The sequence below is a fragment of the Periophthalmus magnuspinnatus genome, chromosome 18 (genome assembly GCF_009829125.3).
Source record: "Periophthalmus magnuspinnatus isolate fPerMag1 chromosome 18, fPerMag1.2.pri, whole genome shotgun sequence".
In the NCBI taxonomy this organism is placed as follows: Eukaryota; Metazoa; Chordata; class Actinopteri; order Gobiiformes; family Gobiidae; genus Periophthalmus; species Periophthalmus magnuspinnatus.
This window is the reverse complement of record NC_047143.1, coordinates 3,110,222-3,125,757: the sequence shown is the minus strand read 5'-3', so window position 1 is coordinate 3,125,757 and position 15,536 is coordinate 3,110,222. Positions and strand designations below refer to the sequence as shown.

The 15,536-nt window shown below is 41.2% G+C and overlaps 1 protein-coding gene and 2 non-coding genes across 3 annotated transcripts; all 3 read right to left on the bottom strand.

Annotated features, from left to right (window-relative positions):
• Positions 1–8,188: 8,188 nt before the first annotated feature.
• On the bottom strand, positions 8,189–12,904 carry rps4x (ribosomal protein S4 X-linked). Its single transcript, XM_033983635.2, has 7 exons — positions 12,824–12,904; positions 12,188–12,265; positions 11,543–11,723; positions 10,719–10,816; positions 10,366–10,537; positions 8,713–8,870; positions 8,189–8,327 (listed from the first exon to the last, which is right to left on the bottom strand). Exons 1-7 carry the CDS (start codon positions 12,824–12,826, stop codon positions 8,226–8,228), a joined length of 792 nt encoding a protein of 263 aa, XP_033839526.1. The 5' UTR covers positions 12,827–12,904; the 3' UTR covers positions 8,189–8,225.
• Positions 8,480–8,550, bottom strand: LOC117386745 (small nucleolar RNA SNORD61). The gene has a single exon (XR_004542720.1). It is a non-coding gene; the product is annotated as a small nucleolar RNA SNORD61 (small nucleolar RNA).
• On the bottom strand, positions 11,119–11,188 carry LOC117386744 (small nucleolar RNA SNORD61). The gene has a single exon (XR_004542719.1). It is a non-coding gene; the product is annotated as a small nucleolar RNA SNORD61 (small nucleolar RNA).
• Positions 12,905–15,536: the final 2,632 nt, after the last annotated feature.

The window sequence follows — 15,536 nt, the reverse complement described above, 5'->3', positions numbered from 1 at the left end:
GACCTATTGTGCATGTGGAAACCCACCCAGACAGAGTCCTGGTTTAGCCCTGGTTTGGTCCTGGTTTAGTCCCGGTTTAGTCCCGGTTTAGTCCCGGTTTAGTCCCGGTTTAGTCCTTGTTTAGTCCTGGTTTAGTCCCGGTTTAGTCCCGGTTTAGTCCTTGTTTAGTCCTGGTTTAGTCCTGGTTTAGTCCCGGTTTAGTCCCGGTTTAGTCCCGGTTTAGTCCCGGTTTAGTCCCGGTTTAGTCCCGGTTTAGTCCCTGTTTAGTCCCTGTTTAGTCCTGGTTTAGTCCTGGTTTAGTCCTGGTTTAGTCCCGGTTTAGTCCCGGTTTAGTCCCGGTTTAGTCCTTGTTTAGTCCTGGTTTAGTCCTGGTTTAGTCCTGGTTTAGTCCTGGTTTAGTCCTTGTTTAGTCCTGGTTTAGTCCTGGTTTAGTCCTGGTTTAGTCCTGGTTTAGTCCTGGTTTAGTCCTGGTTTAGTCCTGGTTTAATCCTGGTTTAGTCCTTGTTTAGTCCTGGTTTGGTCCTGGTTTAGTCCCGGTTTAGTCCCGGTTTAGTCCCGGTTTAGTCCTTGTTTAGTCCTGGTTTAGTCCTGGTTTAGTCCTGGTTTAGTCCTGGTTTAGTCCTTGTTTAGTCCTGGTTTAGTCCTGGTTTAGTCCTGGTTTAGTCCTGGTTTAGTCCTGGTTTAGTCCTGGTTTAGTCCTGGTTTAATCCTGGTTTAGTCCTTGTTTAGTCCTGGTTTAGTCCTGGTTTGGTCCTGGTTTAGTCCTGGTTTAGTCCTGGTTTAGTCCTTGTTTAGTCCTGGTTTAGTCCTGGTTTAGTCCTGGTTTAGTCCTGGTTTAGTCCTGGTTTAGTCCTTGTTTAGTCCTGGTTTAGTCCTTGTTTAGTCCTGGTTTAGTCTTGGTTTAGTCCTGGTTTAGTCCTTGTTTAGTCCTGGTTTAGTCCTGGTTTAGTCCTGGTTTAGTCTTGGTTTAGTCCTGGTTTAGTCCTGGTTTAGTCTTGGTTTAGTCCTGGTTTAGTCCTGGTTTAGTCCTGGTTTAGTCCTGGTTTAGTCCTTGTTTAGTCCTGGTTTAGTCCTGGTTTAGTCCTGGTTTAGTCCTGGTTTAGTCCTGGTTTAGTCCTGGTTTAGTCCTGGTTTAATCCTGGTTTAGTCCTTGTTTAGTCCTGGTTTAGTCCTGGTTTGGTCCTGGTTTAGTCCTGGTTTAGTCCTGGTTTAGTCCTTGTTTAGTCCTGGTTTAGTCCTGGTTTAGTCCTGGTTTAGTCCTGGTTTAGTCCTGGTTTAGTCCTTGTTTAGTCCTGGTTTAGTCCTTGTTTAGTCCTGGTTTAGTCCTGGTTTAGTCCTGGTTTAGTCCTGGTTTAGTCCTGGTTTAGTCCTGGTTTAGTCCTTGTTTAGTCCTGGTTTAGTCTTGGTTTAGTCCTGGTTTAGTCCTGGTTTAGTCCTGGTTTAGTCCTCTCTTTGCTCTTGTCTCATTTCACTTTGTTGCAGACACATTTTACTTCAGTCTTTCCCTGGAGGACTCTGAAAACTCCCCTCTGTCGGGCTCCAGGTCCGAACCCCTCCTTTTTCTCCTCCTCTTCCTCCCATCTCCCTCTCTCTCTACCTTCTCTCTGTCCTTTTCCTCTCTCTCCTCCTCCTTTCTATCTTTAGCCTCCCTCCTTTCTCCCCCCCTCCTTTCTCTCATCTCCTCTCTCCAGCATCTCCACACCTCCTCTTCTCTCTCCTCCTCTTCTCTGTCTTCATTTTCCCTTCTTTCTCCACCTTCTCTCTCCTCCTCTCTCCAGCATCTCCACACCTCCTCTCTCCTCTCCTCCTCTGTCCTCATCCTTCCTCTTTTCTCCCCCTTCTCTCTCTCTCCTCCTCTCTCCTGCATCTCCACACCTCCTCTCCTCTCTCTCCTCCTTTCCCCTCCAGATCCGGACCCCTCGTGCCTCCTCCTCTTGCCCCAAAACGGAGCCCCACATCTGGATCTGGTCCTGGGACCCCTCCCTGGACTGGACTTGGCTCTCCTCACTGTTTTTGTTCTAAAGAAAAGAGGAGGGGGAGGGGCACAGAGGAGGAATTTCAACATAAACTTTGGCTCCTATGACTCCACTGAAAACATCAACATGGAAAAGAGAGAGAAGAAGGGAGGAGAGGAGAGGAGGAGAAGAGAGAGGAGACTCCACTGAAAACATCAACATGGAAAAGAGAGAGAGGGAGGGAGGAGAGAAGAGAACAAGAGGGGAGAAGAGAGGAGAGGAGAGAGGAGGGGAGAGAGGAGTAGAGAAGAGAGAAGGAGAGGAGGGAAGATAGGAGAGGAGAGAGACAGGAGAGGAGGAGAGAAGAGAGGAGGAGGTCTGTGTACAACTGGAGGTACTTAAGTGTCTGACTTCAGACTGAAGCAGAGTTTATGATTTAAGAAAATCTGCTCCATGATGAAAAATGTAAAGAACTGAACATGAATTAAAGCCTCACTGTGTAACTTTTCTGTCAGGGGGATTTTATTGATTTATATTGTTCAAAGATACAGAGAAGACCTCCACCAGGATGCACCTCCACCCAGAGGACCCGACCCCACAGACCTCCACCTGGATGCACCTCCACCTGTTTTCTTTTCCTTCATAAACGTCTTCATCAGACTCTATCAGTTGCTGTTTTAGTTCATTGTCTATAATGGTCGTGTTTTAAAGCTCATTTCAAATCATTTAAAGTGAAACACACACATTTAATCACTCACAGATTTCATTTGTCGTTTTAAATGATCTTGCGTCGTGTTGTCTCCTCTGTCTCTGTCTCTGTCAACAACACAACAACAACAACAACAACAACAACAACAACAACACAAACATATAAGAACAAAACACAAACATATAAGAACAACACAAACATATAAGAACAACACAAACATAAGAACAACACAAACATATAAGAACAACACAAACATATAAGAACAACACAAACATAAGAACAACACAAACATATAAGAACAACACAAACATAAGAACAACACAAACACATAAGAACAACACAAACATATAAGAACAACACACACATATAAGAACAACACAAACATATAAGAACAACACAAACATACAAGGGATGGTCAAGATTGTTAAAATTCTAGACATTTTTTCTTCACTTCTGTTGTATTTTAATGTGTCCAGTTGTGTGTTTCTTATATTCACATTATGTCGGGTCCTTGGTGTAAACACAGAGCTGCCCTCACCTCTGCCCGACTCAAAAACAACAGCAGCAGATATTTTGCTACGATAAATATAAACCAAATATAATGGTTTTAGAGGAATATATATGCTGCTGTAAACACACAAACCCTGTGTCCAATAAAACGTGACATATTATATTATTTTCAATATAAATATGTGGGCTCTTGGGGGCCCCCTGCTGGTCTCGGGGCCCTAAGCAGCTGCTCAATCTGCTTATCGCCTGGACCGGCCCTGTGCAGCTGTGCTATGTGGAGACATTATGTTAGATATGTGTGCAACTCAGTGTCACTTCTGCAAGGTTGGCAGTTCGAATCCCACTCTCGACTTAAACATCATCGGTCGAGTGGTCAGGTCGACCCACAGGTTAACGGTGCGATTCCAGCTGCCACAGATGAATGCTGTTGTTGCGTCCTTGGGCAAGACACTTAACGCACCTCGCCCCCTTGAGCCGTGAAGGTGGAAAACTGTCCACCGTTTATTTGAAACCCCCGTTATGTGTTAGCAGTTAATACCCCATTGAAGTAAAAATACCACCTCTTTAATAAAAAAAATACATTAATTAAATGTAAAAAATAAATAATAATAATAATAATAATAATAATAATAATAATAATAATAATAATAAATAATAATAATAAAAAAAGGTTTGTATCTGAAAATATTTTTATAATTTTTAATAGACAATAGATTTTTTTTAAATTTATTTATTGTTTATCAGTATTGTAAAAGGCAGCAACAAACTAAGGTGTGAACAGACATGGATCCTTATTGTTTACCATGTATTTGGTTAGCTGTTATGTGTTAACAGTTAATACCTCATTGAAGTAAAAATACCGCCTCTTTAATTAAAAAAAAAAAAAAAAAAAAATGAAATGAAATGTAAAAAAAAAAAAAAAAAGAAAGAAAGAAAAAAATGTTTTGTTTTTTTTTATCTCAAAATATTTTTTATAGATTTTTACAGAAAATTGTTTTATAGAAACTATGTTTTTTGGGTTTAAAAAAAAAAAAATCTATATTGTAAAAGGCAAAAAGGCAGCAGATCATCAAACTAAGGTGTGAACAGATATGGAGCCTTAATGTTTATCTATCAGTAATTCTACACGTAAACAATGAGTCATGTGACTGCACAAACTGTCAGACTGAAGATGTGTCGACCTGGTTTATCGTTAATATCTCTTGTCCACATGAAACAAAAAGTGGCACAAAGTTCAGCGTCTTCTCTGACAGTATAAATAAACAAAAGTGGAATGATTTTCTCACAAAAGCTTCAGAACGTAGTGCCATTTTCAGGCTCTAAGATGTGATTTAGTCCCCGCCCTCCATCTGAAATCATAACATCATCATTATAGAACATGACCTTTGACCTTTACCTTAGAACCCAAACCACGTCCACGTCTGCAGATGCTCCCTGCTCCGTCCTGTGGTCCGAAGGAGAGTTTCATCTGAAGTTCTGGCGGTGGATTTTGACCAGTAGAATGCGGACGGGAGCGGCGGTGCGTTCAGGGACTCCCCACAGAGCGCGAAAAGGGACGTCCATCAAAAACACGGAGACAATGCGACATAAACGTGTCAGACGGTCCCAGCGTCGGGTTGTATGAATGCCCAAAAGGGAAAAATTAAATTGTCAACACAGATTTTGCAGTTTATATGATTGTATTTAATTATGTTTTAAAGGATAGACTAGGTTCAGGTAGTTTAAAGCTGCACTATGTAACTTTTCTGGAGGGTCAGTCGCCTTTTTCTCCACGTGGATGTTATTCCTTTGCCTGAAATGTTAATGAGGGCGTACTGTCCGGAGCGTTCTACCATGTTATAGCATTGTTCCTTCATTAAAAACATCCCTGAAGAGGTTTTATACGTCATCCATGCATGTTTGAGTAATCTAGCGATCTCTCCCAGCCCCTATTCAACCTTCCACAGCCTATATATGCCTACATTACCCATACTCCCCTGCTACACATGGTCCCAACATGGCCGTTTTCCATAAATGTAATCCATAAGAATATATTACAACTTCACAAACCTGGTGTGATGTGCAGTAGTTTCATAAGCAGGATGCAGCTGATTGTGCTTTAATAGTGCTCTGAAGGGGGAGTGACTTAGCGTGTGGAGCAAAGGGAGAGGGGACTCAGAACATCGAGAGGTCCTGGTTAAGTCCTGGTTCAGTTCTGGTTCAGTCCATTTAGTCCTGGTTTAGTCCTGGTTTAGTCCTGGTTAAATCCTGATTTAGTCTTTGGTTTAGTCCTGGTTTAGTCCTGGTTTAGTCCTGGTTTAGTCCTGGTTTAGTCCCAGTTCATTCCTGGTTCAGTCCTGGTTCAGTCCTGGTTCAGTCCTGGTTTAGTCATGTTTAAGATCTGGTTTAGTCTTAGTTCATTTGTTTTTCAGTCCTGGTTTAGTCTAACACTTTAGACCTGGTTCAGTTCTTGTCCTACCTATGTTTAGTCCTGGTTCAGACCTAGTTCAGATTTGGTTAAATCCTGATTCAGACCTGGTTTGGACCTAGTTTAGTCCTGGTTCAGACTCGATTCAGTCCTAGTCTATCCCTGGTTTAGACCCGATTTAGACATGGTTCAGTCCTAGTCTAGCCCCGATTTAGACCTGCTTTAGACCCAGTTCAGCCCTGGTTCGTCCCTGGTTTAGTCCCTGGTCCAGTCCCGGTTTATCGAGTGCAAATCTTGGAGCAGTCAATCACATGGAAGTCATTGATTAGAAGCAGCTGTCCACACACAGACTGAGGTCATTGTTCAGGAGGATCAGCCCATTTCAACACGTGCACGCTCTCACATGCACTCTCACACACGTGCACGCTCTCACACACGTGCACACTCAGGACTAAACCGGGACTAAACCAGGTCTAAACTAGGACTTCACCTAGAAACCACCCAAAGGACCAAAAAGTGGATTCATTTGACATTTTAGAGTTGTAGAGGACCTGTTGTACCACCAGAGGGCGCTTCTGTGTCACCAGTTATAGCCGTACCACAGTTTGAGAAACACCAGGCTTATTGTATTTTGGGTAAACGCTTTAAAAGTCTTAGATTACACAAAATTTACTCCTCAAAATCACACCCGGAGTTGCGTTTTGTTTCATTCACGTCTTCATTATGCGATATCTCTACGGCAACGAGCAAATGATGAAAATGTCCATCACAAAATTTAAATAACGCACCTTTAACAGCTCCGATATTTGAGACTTTTATATTCAAAAGGTTAATAATCAATCACTTACTCACACCTTAGGCAAGATGGGAGAAGTGTCTTGCCAAAGGACGCAACACGGGTCTAAAGCAGGAATCAAACCTTCAATCTTATGGTTTGTGGGTGAACGCTGTACCCACTGTGCCACTACGAAAGGAAGGACGGAAAGAAGAGAGCGGAGAAAGGAGACGATTGCGCACGTGACAGTTTAGACTAATTTACTCAACATCTCACCCAGTTTTTTAACGTTTATAATTTTACTTCCTGGTTGGACCCGTGTGTAACTGTTACCTGGCAACCATAATGTAAACAAGGGCCAAGTTACAGGGGCCTGAATTACACAATAGTTACAATTAGACGAATAAAGTAATTACGTGTATTTTGTTAAATGAAGGTTTAAACTGTCAGAAAACGGCTTCCTCGTGCGTAAATTGTATCTGCATTTTAGGAGTTTGTGTTGATAAAAGCAGAGGGAGAGTTTTATGACTTTACTTCCTGTATTTTTGTAGTGTCAACTTGTGGGAAAAAATAAATAAACTATGATATTTAGCACAGGTACTATCCCAAAAACTCAAGTCAGAATTACAAAAAACATGAAACCGGTCGCACTTTAACGCCAAAATGGTCTGAGAAATGAAGTGTATTTTGTGATCACTGCTCTCATTTAAAGGGCACGTGGAGCAGGGCTGAGCCAGACACAACAGAGAGGTAAGACTCCCCACCGACGAGGCCATATGGACAACCAAAAGAGGAGAGGAGAGAGGGATGGAGTTATGAAAACAGAGGAGTGAAAGAGGGTTGAGCTAGAGATGAGGGAGGAGAGAGGAACAAGGATGATGGGGGGGGGGAAAGGGGAGAAGAGAGGGCACTGGCACCGTTAAGGACATCCTCATAAAAAGTATCAAAACCAGAGAGGAGAACGAGTGATGGGTTTTAAAGAAAGGAGGAAAGGATTAAAGCGAGGGATGGGGGTAAAAGAGGGAAAAGGGAGGGCGCTGGTACCACATGGACATCCGCACAGAAGTACAACAGGAGAGGGAAAAGAGCGAGGGATGAGTGAGTAAAGGGCGCGGACACGGTAAGGACATCCTCACAAAACGGGAGAAAAGGGGGATGAGGAAAAAGAGGAGGGGAGAGTAGTGCGAAGGAGTAGATGAAAAATAATGGAGGGAAAGCGCACCGAGTTGACATGGGCATCTTCGGAAAAGCGGCAAAACGGTGAGTGAGGAGAGAGGGATGACGGAAGGGAAGAGGAGAGCAAGGGATGAGGCAAAAGGAAAAGAGCAAAGGAGGAGAGGAGAGCGAGGGATGAGCAGGCAAAAAAAAAAAAAAAAGGAGGGAGGGAAAGGGCGCTGACACCACATGGACATATTAAAAGCACCAAAACGGGAGTGAGAAGAATAGAGGGATGAGGGAGCGAGGGAGGAAAGGCAGACTCCCCACTGAGGACATATGGACACGCTCACTGTAGTGTACCAAAAGAGGAGAGGAGGAGCGAGGGATGGAGGTATGAGGGGAGGAAAAAGAGGGCGGGGGGGGGGCCGTGGCACCATATGGTCGTCCTCACAGGTCCACCAAAACAAACCAACAGAAGAGAAAAGAGTGATGGAGGAAAGAAAGTATGAGGGAGGGAGTGAACTGGCACCGCGTGGACTCACTGAAGAGCACCAAACCGAAGCCAAAACATTCCATCGCCGTGGTGACGGGCAGATGGTGGAGGAGCCTCCGTTAAAGTGACAGGATGCGCCTTTAAAAACGTGCCACGGAATCACAGACAAACCATCGTAGTCGTTTTGTAAATAACATTTATTTGAAAACCAGGTGAGTTTAGCTGCTGCCCTGTTTAGCGGCCAGCCTCTTGTCCCTCTCCTCGGCGATGGTGAGTCGGATGCCCTTCCCTCTGGGCAGGGACACCCATGGCTTGGTGCCCTACAAAGAAAAAAAAAAAAAAAAAAAAGCAGCAGTGGGTTAGATACAAGGTGAGCGAGTGACAAAAGTACACACAAGTTTAGAGAAGTGACCTGGTCGTGTACTGAGACATGTCAATTTAACACATTTATTTTAAGGCTTTTATTTTGAAGGAGCTCAGAACTTCTTAGAGGAATTGGTTGAATTGTTTCATTACGGATCAAAACACAAGGGTCATCACTGCTCCAATTTGCACTTTTCATAATATGATTTGAAATGAAAACGTTGTCGAGTTCAGAGGTCACATTTTAAACCTGTCCAGGGCACACTCTGACACACACACACACACACGGGGAGGGCAGAAATAAAAAAAAATAAATAAAAAAAAGCCGATGCTGATTTGTACCTTTCCGATGACAAAGATGTTGGAGAGCCTTGTGGCAAAGCTGTTGCCGGTGGTGTCCTTCACGTGAACCACGTCGAAGGATCCGGGGTGACGCTCCCTGTTTGTGATCACGCCGATACGCCCCAAGTTAGCACCTCCGGTCACCATGCACAGGTTACCTACAGGGGGCGACAGAGGACAACACATCGGTAATGCGTCTGTCTGACAAGGATTGAGATTAGATTTCTGTTCACATTTAGAAGAATTGACAGGACTGAACTCATGCATTTCAGAACATGTTTGTACAGATCTAAAATACGGGGTTAGCAGTTTGTCGTTTCTGGAGGAAAGTGTGGTACCAAAATTTCAGCAAATTGCAATTTCAGTTAGATTTTAATTCACCTTGCAGCCTTAAACCCCGGAGATGCAAGCGGAATGATCAAAGGAATATTGAGATTTGGAAAAATGGAAAGTGTCCATTTAAAAAAAGTTTCTAGAAGTTCGAAAAGCGATGAACGTGATTTGATTTTTAAATGTCTAAGTACATATTGTGATGTGTTGAGTATTGTCAGAGTAGAGGGTATGAGAAAAGGTTTGGGTACCACTGTTTTTATTAAGTTTGTATGAAAAGGTTTCTACAGCAGCGAGGGGAATGGGCAACCTTCAGATGTGGAACAAACGGCTCACTCTTTCTGACCCACATTACTGCAAGCGTGTCGACCTAAACCTCTATTTAAGGAACGCGTCGTGTCACTTCAGAAGCTTCACTTTTCATTTGGACACATTCATGATTTTATTCAGCGGATATGACACAATGAACAACTGTCCAGGGAGTTCAGAGATGATTCAACTGTTCATGTCAAAAACAAACGAGAATTTTACTTCAATTTGATACAACACTGATAAATGGGGCCAAGCAGGAAGTCCTTGTTATCAAGCCCCGGAGCCTAAACATGGCCGACTACTGAAGTTAATGGGCCGTGCTCAGTGGTGCACGTCACGAGTTTAGCCTTTCCACGACGAGAGCGAGCAGACGAGGCAAGGGAATAAAAAATACACTGCAAATTATAATTTTTATGCTTCCAGGGGCGGGGTTCTAAACCTGTGGCTCGTTCACGACAGTTTATTATTGTTTACGTCATAACACATGGCTGCTCTAACCAATCAGTGCTTGAGCTAGAGCGGATATAGAACACAGCCAAAGCTAACGATTAAGACAACGGATTTTGAGCTGAGAAAAAGTTTATGATCTGAAAATAGGTCAAAACCGTCGCAAAATTCAGGGCGCCCTGTGAATTCCTGTCAGCCGAACACGAGTTTGATTACAATGCGATGTATGAGAAAAATCCTTTCTGGGCAGCAGGGAATTGTTTTGTTGTAGAACCAATGACAAATTCAACTTGCGAAAGCTCTAAGCAGCAATACACTATCCAGTTATTTTTCATGCTTGTTACACATTTCAAGCACAAGTTGTGGTTATGAAACGCCCTCAAACTCATCACCGTGAATGATTAAGATACTCAGAATGCACAAGGTAAGTGAGGAATAACTTGAGATACTAAACAGTTTGCCTTGTCCCAGTTTTTAAACAATAAAAATCAGGTACATCGCCTTTGAGCACACACACACACACACACGCACAGGCTGGTTGTGTGTGAGGTGTTAAAGTCTCACCGGTGTCAAACTTGATGAAGTCGTTGATCTTGCCCGTCTCCAGGTCGATCCTGACCGTGTCGTTGACCTTGATGAGGGGGTCAGGGTAGCGGATGGTGCGGGCGTCATGGGTCACCAGGTGAGGGATGCCCTTGGTGCCGATCAGGATCTTCTTCACCTTACACAGCTTGTACTGGAAAATACAAGAGAGGGGGAAACAGCGAGCGAGTGAGTTTGTGGCTAAAGGGGAGCGCTTTGTATTATCACTTGAAACCAGTATGTACAAGTTTATTTATCCATCATTTATGACATAACCCCATAATACACAAAACCCCACAATGCAATGCAGGGTTGCAGGTGAGATTCCCACTCACCTTTGCCTCCTCGGCAGTGATGCGATGAACAGTAAAACGTCCTTTCACATCGTAGATCAGACGGAAGTGCTCTCCAGTCTTCTCAATGCTGATCACATCTGAAGGAAAACCACCATGAAAACCATTTTTAACACAATTCCATGAACCAACTGGAACGAAGTTTAACGTAAAAAAACCAAAAAAAACTGCTGCAGAGGCACTTTATAGTACTCAGCTTTTGTGTTCCAGAGCCAGGATCAGGAGATCTGAGACTCAACTCCGTACAACAATTCAGCATCAACCACTTGCAAACATGATCGGCACAAAACATTATTTGAGAGCTCAGCTAAAATCAACTGCTGACAAATCAAAAACCGTATGAGACAGCCACTCTCCAACTACGTTAAAATAAAAACAACTGGAGCTCAGAACTTCTTAGAGGAGATAAGTTTTATTTCAGCCAAAGCTCAAACCAACAAAGTCATCATGGCTCCTGTGCATTAAGAGACACCTGGTCACAACACATTTATACTTTTAGAACAATCTTGACCCGTTTAAGCAACAAGGCCCTGGACTTCAGGTCCACCTAACTCTCTGGAGGTGGCACGACACCTGCATCAGTTATGCTCCATACTGTGGAATATTACAGCTAAGGGAACATTTCCATGGAAACAAACAGGACAAGGCCCACCCTCCAGGTCAAACAAGAGTCAGGTTTGTGGAGATTCAAGTCCGCTCAGGGTGAGGACATGTTTTTTCAGTGCAATACATTAGATTTTTAATTTGACTTATTTTTTGGCTAAAAGCTACATACTGTGGCATTAATGTGTGTAAACTGTACATACCCATAAACCCTGCGGGGTAGGTGATGTCTGTGCGCACTTTGCCGTCGATCTTGATGAAGCGCTGCATACAAATCTTCTTGACCTCATCTCCGGTCAGAGCGTACTTCAGACGGTTACGCAGGAAGATGATGAGGGGCAGGCACTCCCTCAGCTTGTGGGGACCGGTGGAGGGCCGAGGAGCCTGGAGGAGAGAGAAGGGACGGGTCAGATTTAAGACAATTACATGCTCTAAAATAAAAATGACAACATCTGGTTCTCACTCACAGTAACTGAATTATTACACCCTACATTTATACCAATTTTCAAAGTCAATGCATTGAGACCGAACACTTTCCAGAGCCATTTACTATTTTTTATTTGATTTAACCTGCTCTTTTTGCAGCGGTTAATACAAAACACTATTACAATTTTGATTTAAATGTCACATGCTCAAAACAACACTAGCAGCATCATCAGTTTGGATCATGTGCTCACTGCTTGGAAATCAAAGCATTGTTACATCAAATCCCTAAAATCTTCCCATTTGCGGAGAGTGCAGACACATTTCTAAACCACACAAGACAATCTACAATTTAAACCGTCCAAAAGTGTCTGGTAAACGAGCACAGACCGCATAATAAAAATATTTAATCCTGAATCACTCACAAACACTCCGGTGAGCTTGTCAAGCATCCAGTGCTTCGGCGCCGCAACGCGCTTCAGGTGCTTCTTCGGTCCTCTCGCCTGAAAAGAAGGAAAGATACAGTCAGAATGAAGATAATACACAAAAAACAGATCAAATAATAAGGGCTTGAGACGCAAATAGGAGCGTGGAAGTCTTTATTAAAGGATAAACGAGCGCTGAAGCCGTTAGCTGAAGATGCTAACATGCTGAAATGTGCCTAACTGAACCGGGGCCTCAATCTTTTACTGGTAAAATGAACACTTTAATAATGCAATGTTTTTATCCACGGTCATGTGCAAATCACTCAAATGTTTAAGTCAAAACGACAGGTCTAATAATACCATGGGTCCAGAAATGTGCGTTTTATAGAAATACCGACAGCTAACAGCATTAGCCACATTGAAGCTAACGCTCTCCCCTTATACCCACAGAACAGAATCCGTGACATTAAACTATGAATAAAAACATTCCGTAACAGTTTATTCTTCTAATTTACACACAGATCGTTTGTAAAGACGTTACACTGTGAGGTTGGGGTTTGTTTGCTGTGATAAAACTCGTGGATTATCAGATGTTTGGAGATGATTTCGGGGGAAAATGTCAGAAAAAGCGCTCACCATGTTGGAGTCTGCAGGAAAAGGACGAGAGAGTTTCCGGGAGGAAGTGATAAGATGGAGGACGGAGGGCGGCGAGGGACAAAACACACAACGCGAAAATCATACCGTCGATTTTACTAAGGTTGTGAATACAATAATTATTTGAAGTGCATTTTACAGGTTATACCACAAACTAAATAGAATTAACATGATTATATTTACGTTTTGCTTTTTTTTTTTCAAGTTCTGTCATGTTTTTAAATGTTGATGAAGTTTAAAATGTACACTGTGCAAATAAAATGAAAAATAAATAAACATATAAATACATAAGCAAATAAATAAATTAGCAAATAAATAATCAAACAAATAAACTAATAAATAAATAAATAAATAAATAAATAAATACATAAATAAAAATAAAATAAAATAAAATAAAATAAAATAAAATAAAATAAAATAAAATAAAATAAAATAAAATAAAATAAAATAAAATAAAATAAAATAAAATAAAATAAATTAAATTAAAATAAATTAAAATAAATTAAAATAAAATAAGAAAATACTCAAACCCAAATCTAATAATAATGTAGCTTATTAAACAATAGGAAAAATGTGAGCCTAATATCAGTGGAGTTTAAGGTTAAGGTACTCTATTGTTCCTGCTGAGAAGTATGACACATCTCTTGTCCAAAGAAACAGGAAGCATATAACTTTTTGCATAAACTTTTTATTAAACTCATATTTCTTTGCCCAATTCAAAGTTTAGAATACAAACTCTTCTAATACTTAAAAATACATAGACATAGCTAGGTATTTTGTGCATGTTTATGTATCTACAGCATTAGGTCAAAAGGTCAAGTTAATTTAGTAATCTGTCTATCTTGTCTGAATGTTAACTTGCATTTATTCAGTTTGGCCCACATGTGTTTTTATTGCTCCAAAATACCTTGAAAAAAAAAAAAAACCTCACTAAAACATGCCTTTGATTGTACTGTGAGGATCGTGCCTCTTCACAGATCTGATCTGTAACTTTGTTGTGCATGTGCTTGGCTCAATTTTTAATGCCATACTGTGGGAAATTTCAGTCAAAGCAATACGATCTCAGTGGAGACAAGCAGGTATCAGAGAATATACAAAATAAAAAATAAATGACAAAAGGCACTAGATGTATTTTGTCACTCTGGTGTTTATACAGTTCGCCACAAGAGGGCAGTGTTCTACTTTCTGGATTTTAGTTTTCTGTTTGGAGAAATTAAATATAGGTGGGATTAAAGTTTGTGTATTTGACCTCAGTTATTTGGAGTAGGCTTATATTATACCTATTGGTGGGTTTCAGGTGACAACAAAAAATTTTATAGGCCAATAATGTTTGATACAGATGGAGGCGGCTAAAATGAATATTGTCCAAATGCAGTTTTTTGTTGTCATACAGTGAGTTTTTGGGTCTATTCACTAAGAGTAATTATCAGTTTCAACATCTAGAAGCTGAAAAGCACCAATCAGACGACACCAGTAATTTTCCATGGCAAAATAGACACTAATAATGTGTTTAAGGTTTTATTTGGTTTGATTCGTAACAAAAATACAAGCAGTTTGCAATAGGTTCTTATCATTTACAAAGATATACAAGACAGGATAGTAAAAAAAGTCAGTAAAATCATCTTTATATGTACATTTATTTCACATATAAACATGGTCAGAGCGTGATGCAAAGATAAAGATAAAGACATGGATCAGATCAGTGCAGAGTTCTCTAAATGCTCAAAATGCTCTGTTCCACCTTGTGATGTCATCAAGTGGTAGTTTTCAAGTTAACAGCTCCTTTTTTTATCTTTAGTTCAGTCGAGATAAGCGGCAATTCCAGGACTAAAATGATCTAAATGATTCTAGAAATGAAGGCGTGTGGAGTTTAAAAACACAGTGGAGCACTTCCTGTATCACCACACGATGACATCACAAGGTGGAACAGGGTGTTTTCAGTTTTTTCAGCCTAAATATGCCAGGTTTGTGTGTTAAACATGTGTGAATTAAACAAAACTTGCATTTACCTCATTTCTGGTGATGCAGATATAAGTCGAGTTTATGAAATTTCAAACTAAAGTGTCGCTTACAGATCATTTTAAACAAGTTTGAGTTTGATTAAATAACAAAGACACGTGATTTTGATGATTTTGAAACGGGACAGCTGCACGATCTTTGTAAATCTATTTTCATTTGTGAGAATTAGTTTAGAAATTGACGTATTTTGGGCTATTTCTGAATCTCTGAGATAAAAAGTGATATTGAAACTTCGATTTGAAACGTCACTGTAACAAATACTGTGTCAAAAGCAACACAAGAATTTAAAAAAATGTGTTGGACTGAAGTTTTTTGACCTAAATACAAAGTCAAATTGATGTTTTTGCTCCAGTATTTGTACTTTTACTTAAGCAACACAACTGAGTACTTCTTCCACCACTGGCCAATACATAATCCCGTTTATTTTAGCATCTGAAGGAGAATTTTGGACTAAACGGGAAAAGCAGGAGGTGCCATAGTCTCCTGTATGAACCTGAGGAGGGGAAACGGCGCCCCCTGTGGACAAAGGAGGGTCAGTGTCAGAATGAGGCTTTGACATGACACTAAAGAAAAGCCAAAGAAAATAAGTCCAGAGGAGGGGCTGTTATTTCTGTCCCGTTACAACTTTACCCGACCGCACCAGTGAAACCAGGTCCATGGAGGAAAAAAGACTCTA

Coding starts and splice junctions, on each gene's coding strand:
- rps4x (XM_033983635.2), bottom strand. Junction 10,538..10,718: donor TCACTGCCGAGGAGGCAAAG/GTGAGTGGGAAT, acceptor TGTATTTTCCAG/TACAAGCTGTGTAAGGTGAA. Junction 8,328..8,712: donor ACATCTTTGTCATCGGAAAG/GTACAAATCAGC, acceptor TTTTCTTTGTAG/GGCACCAAGCCATGGGTGTC.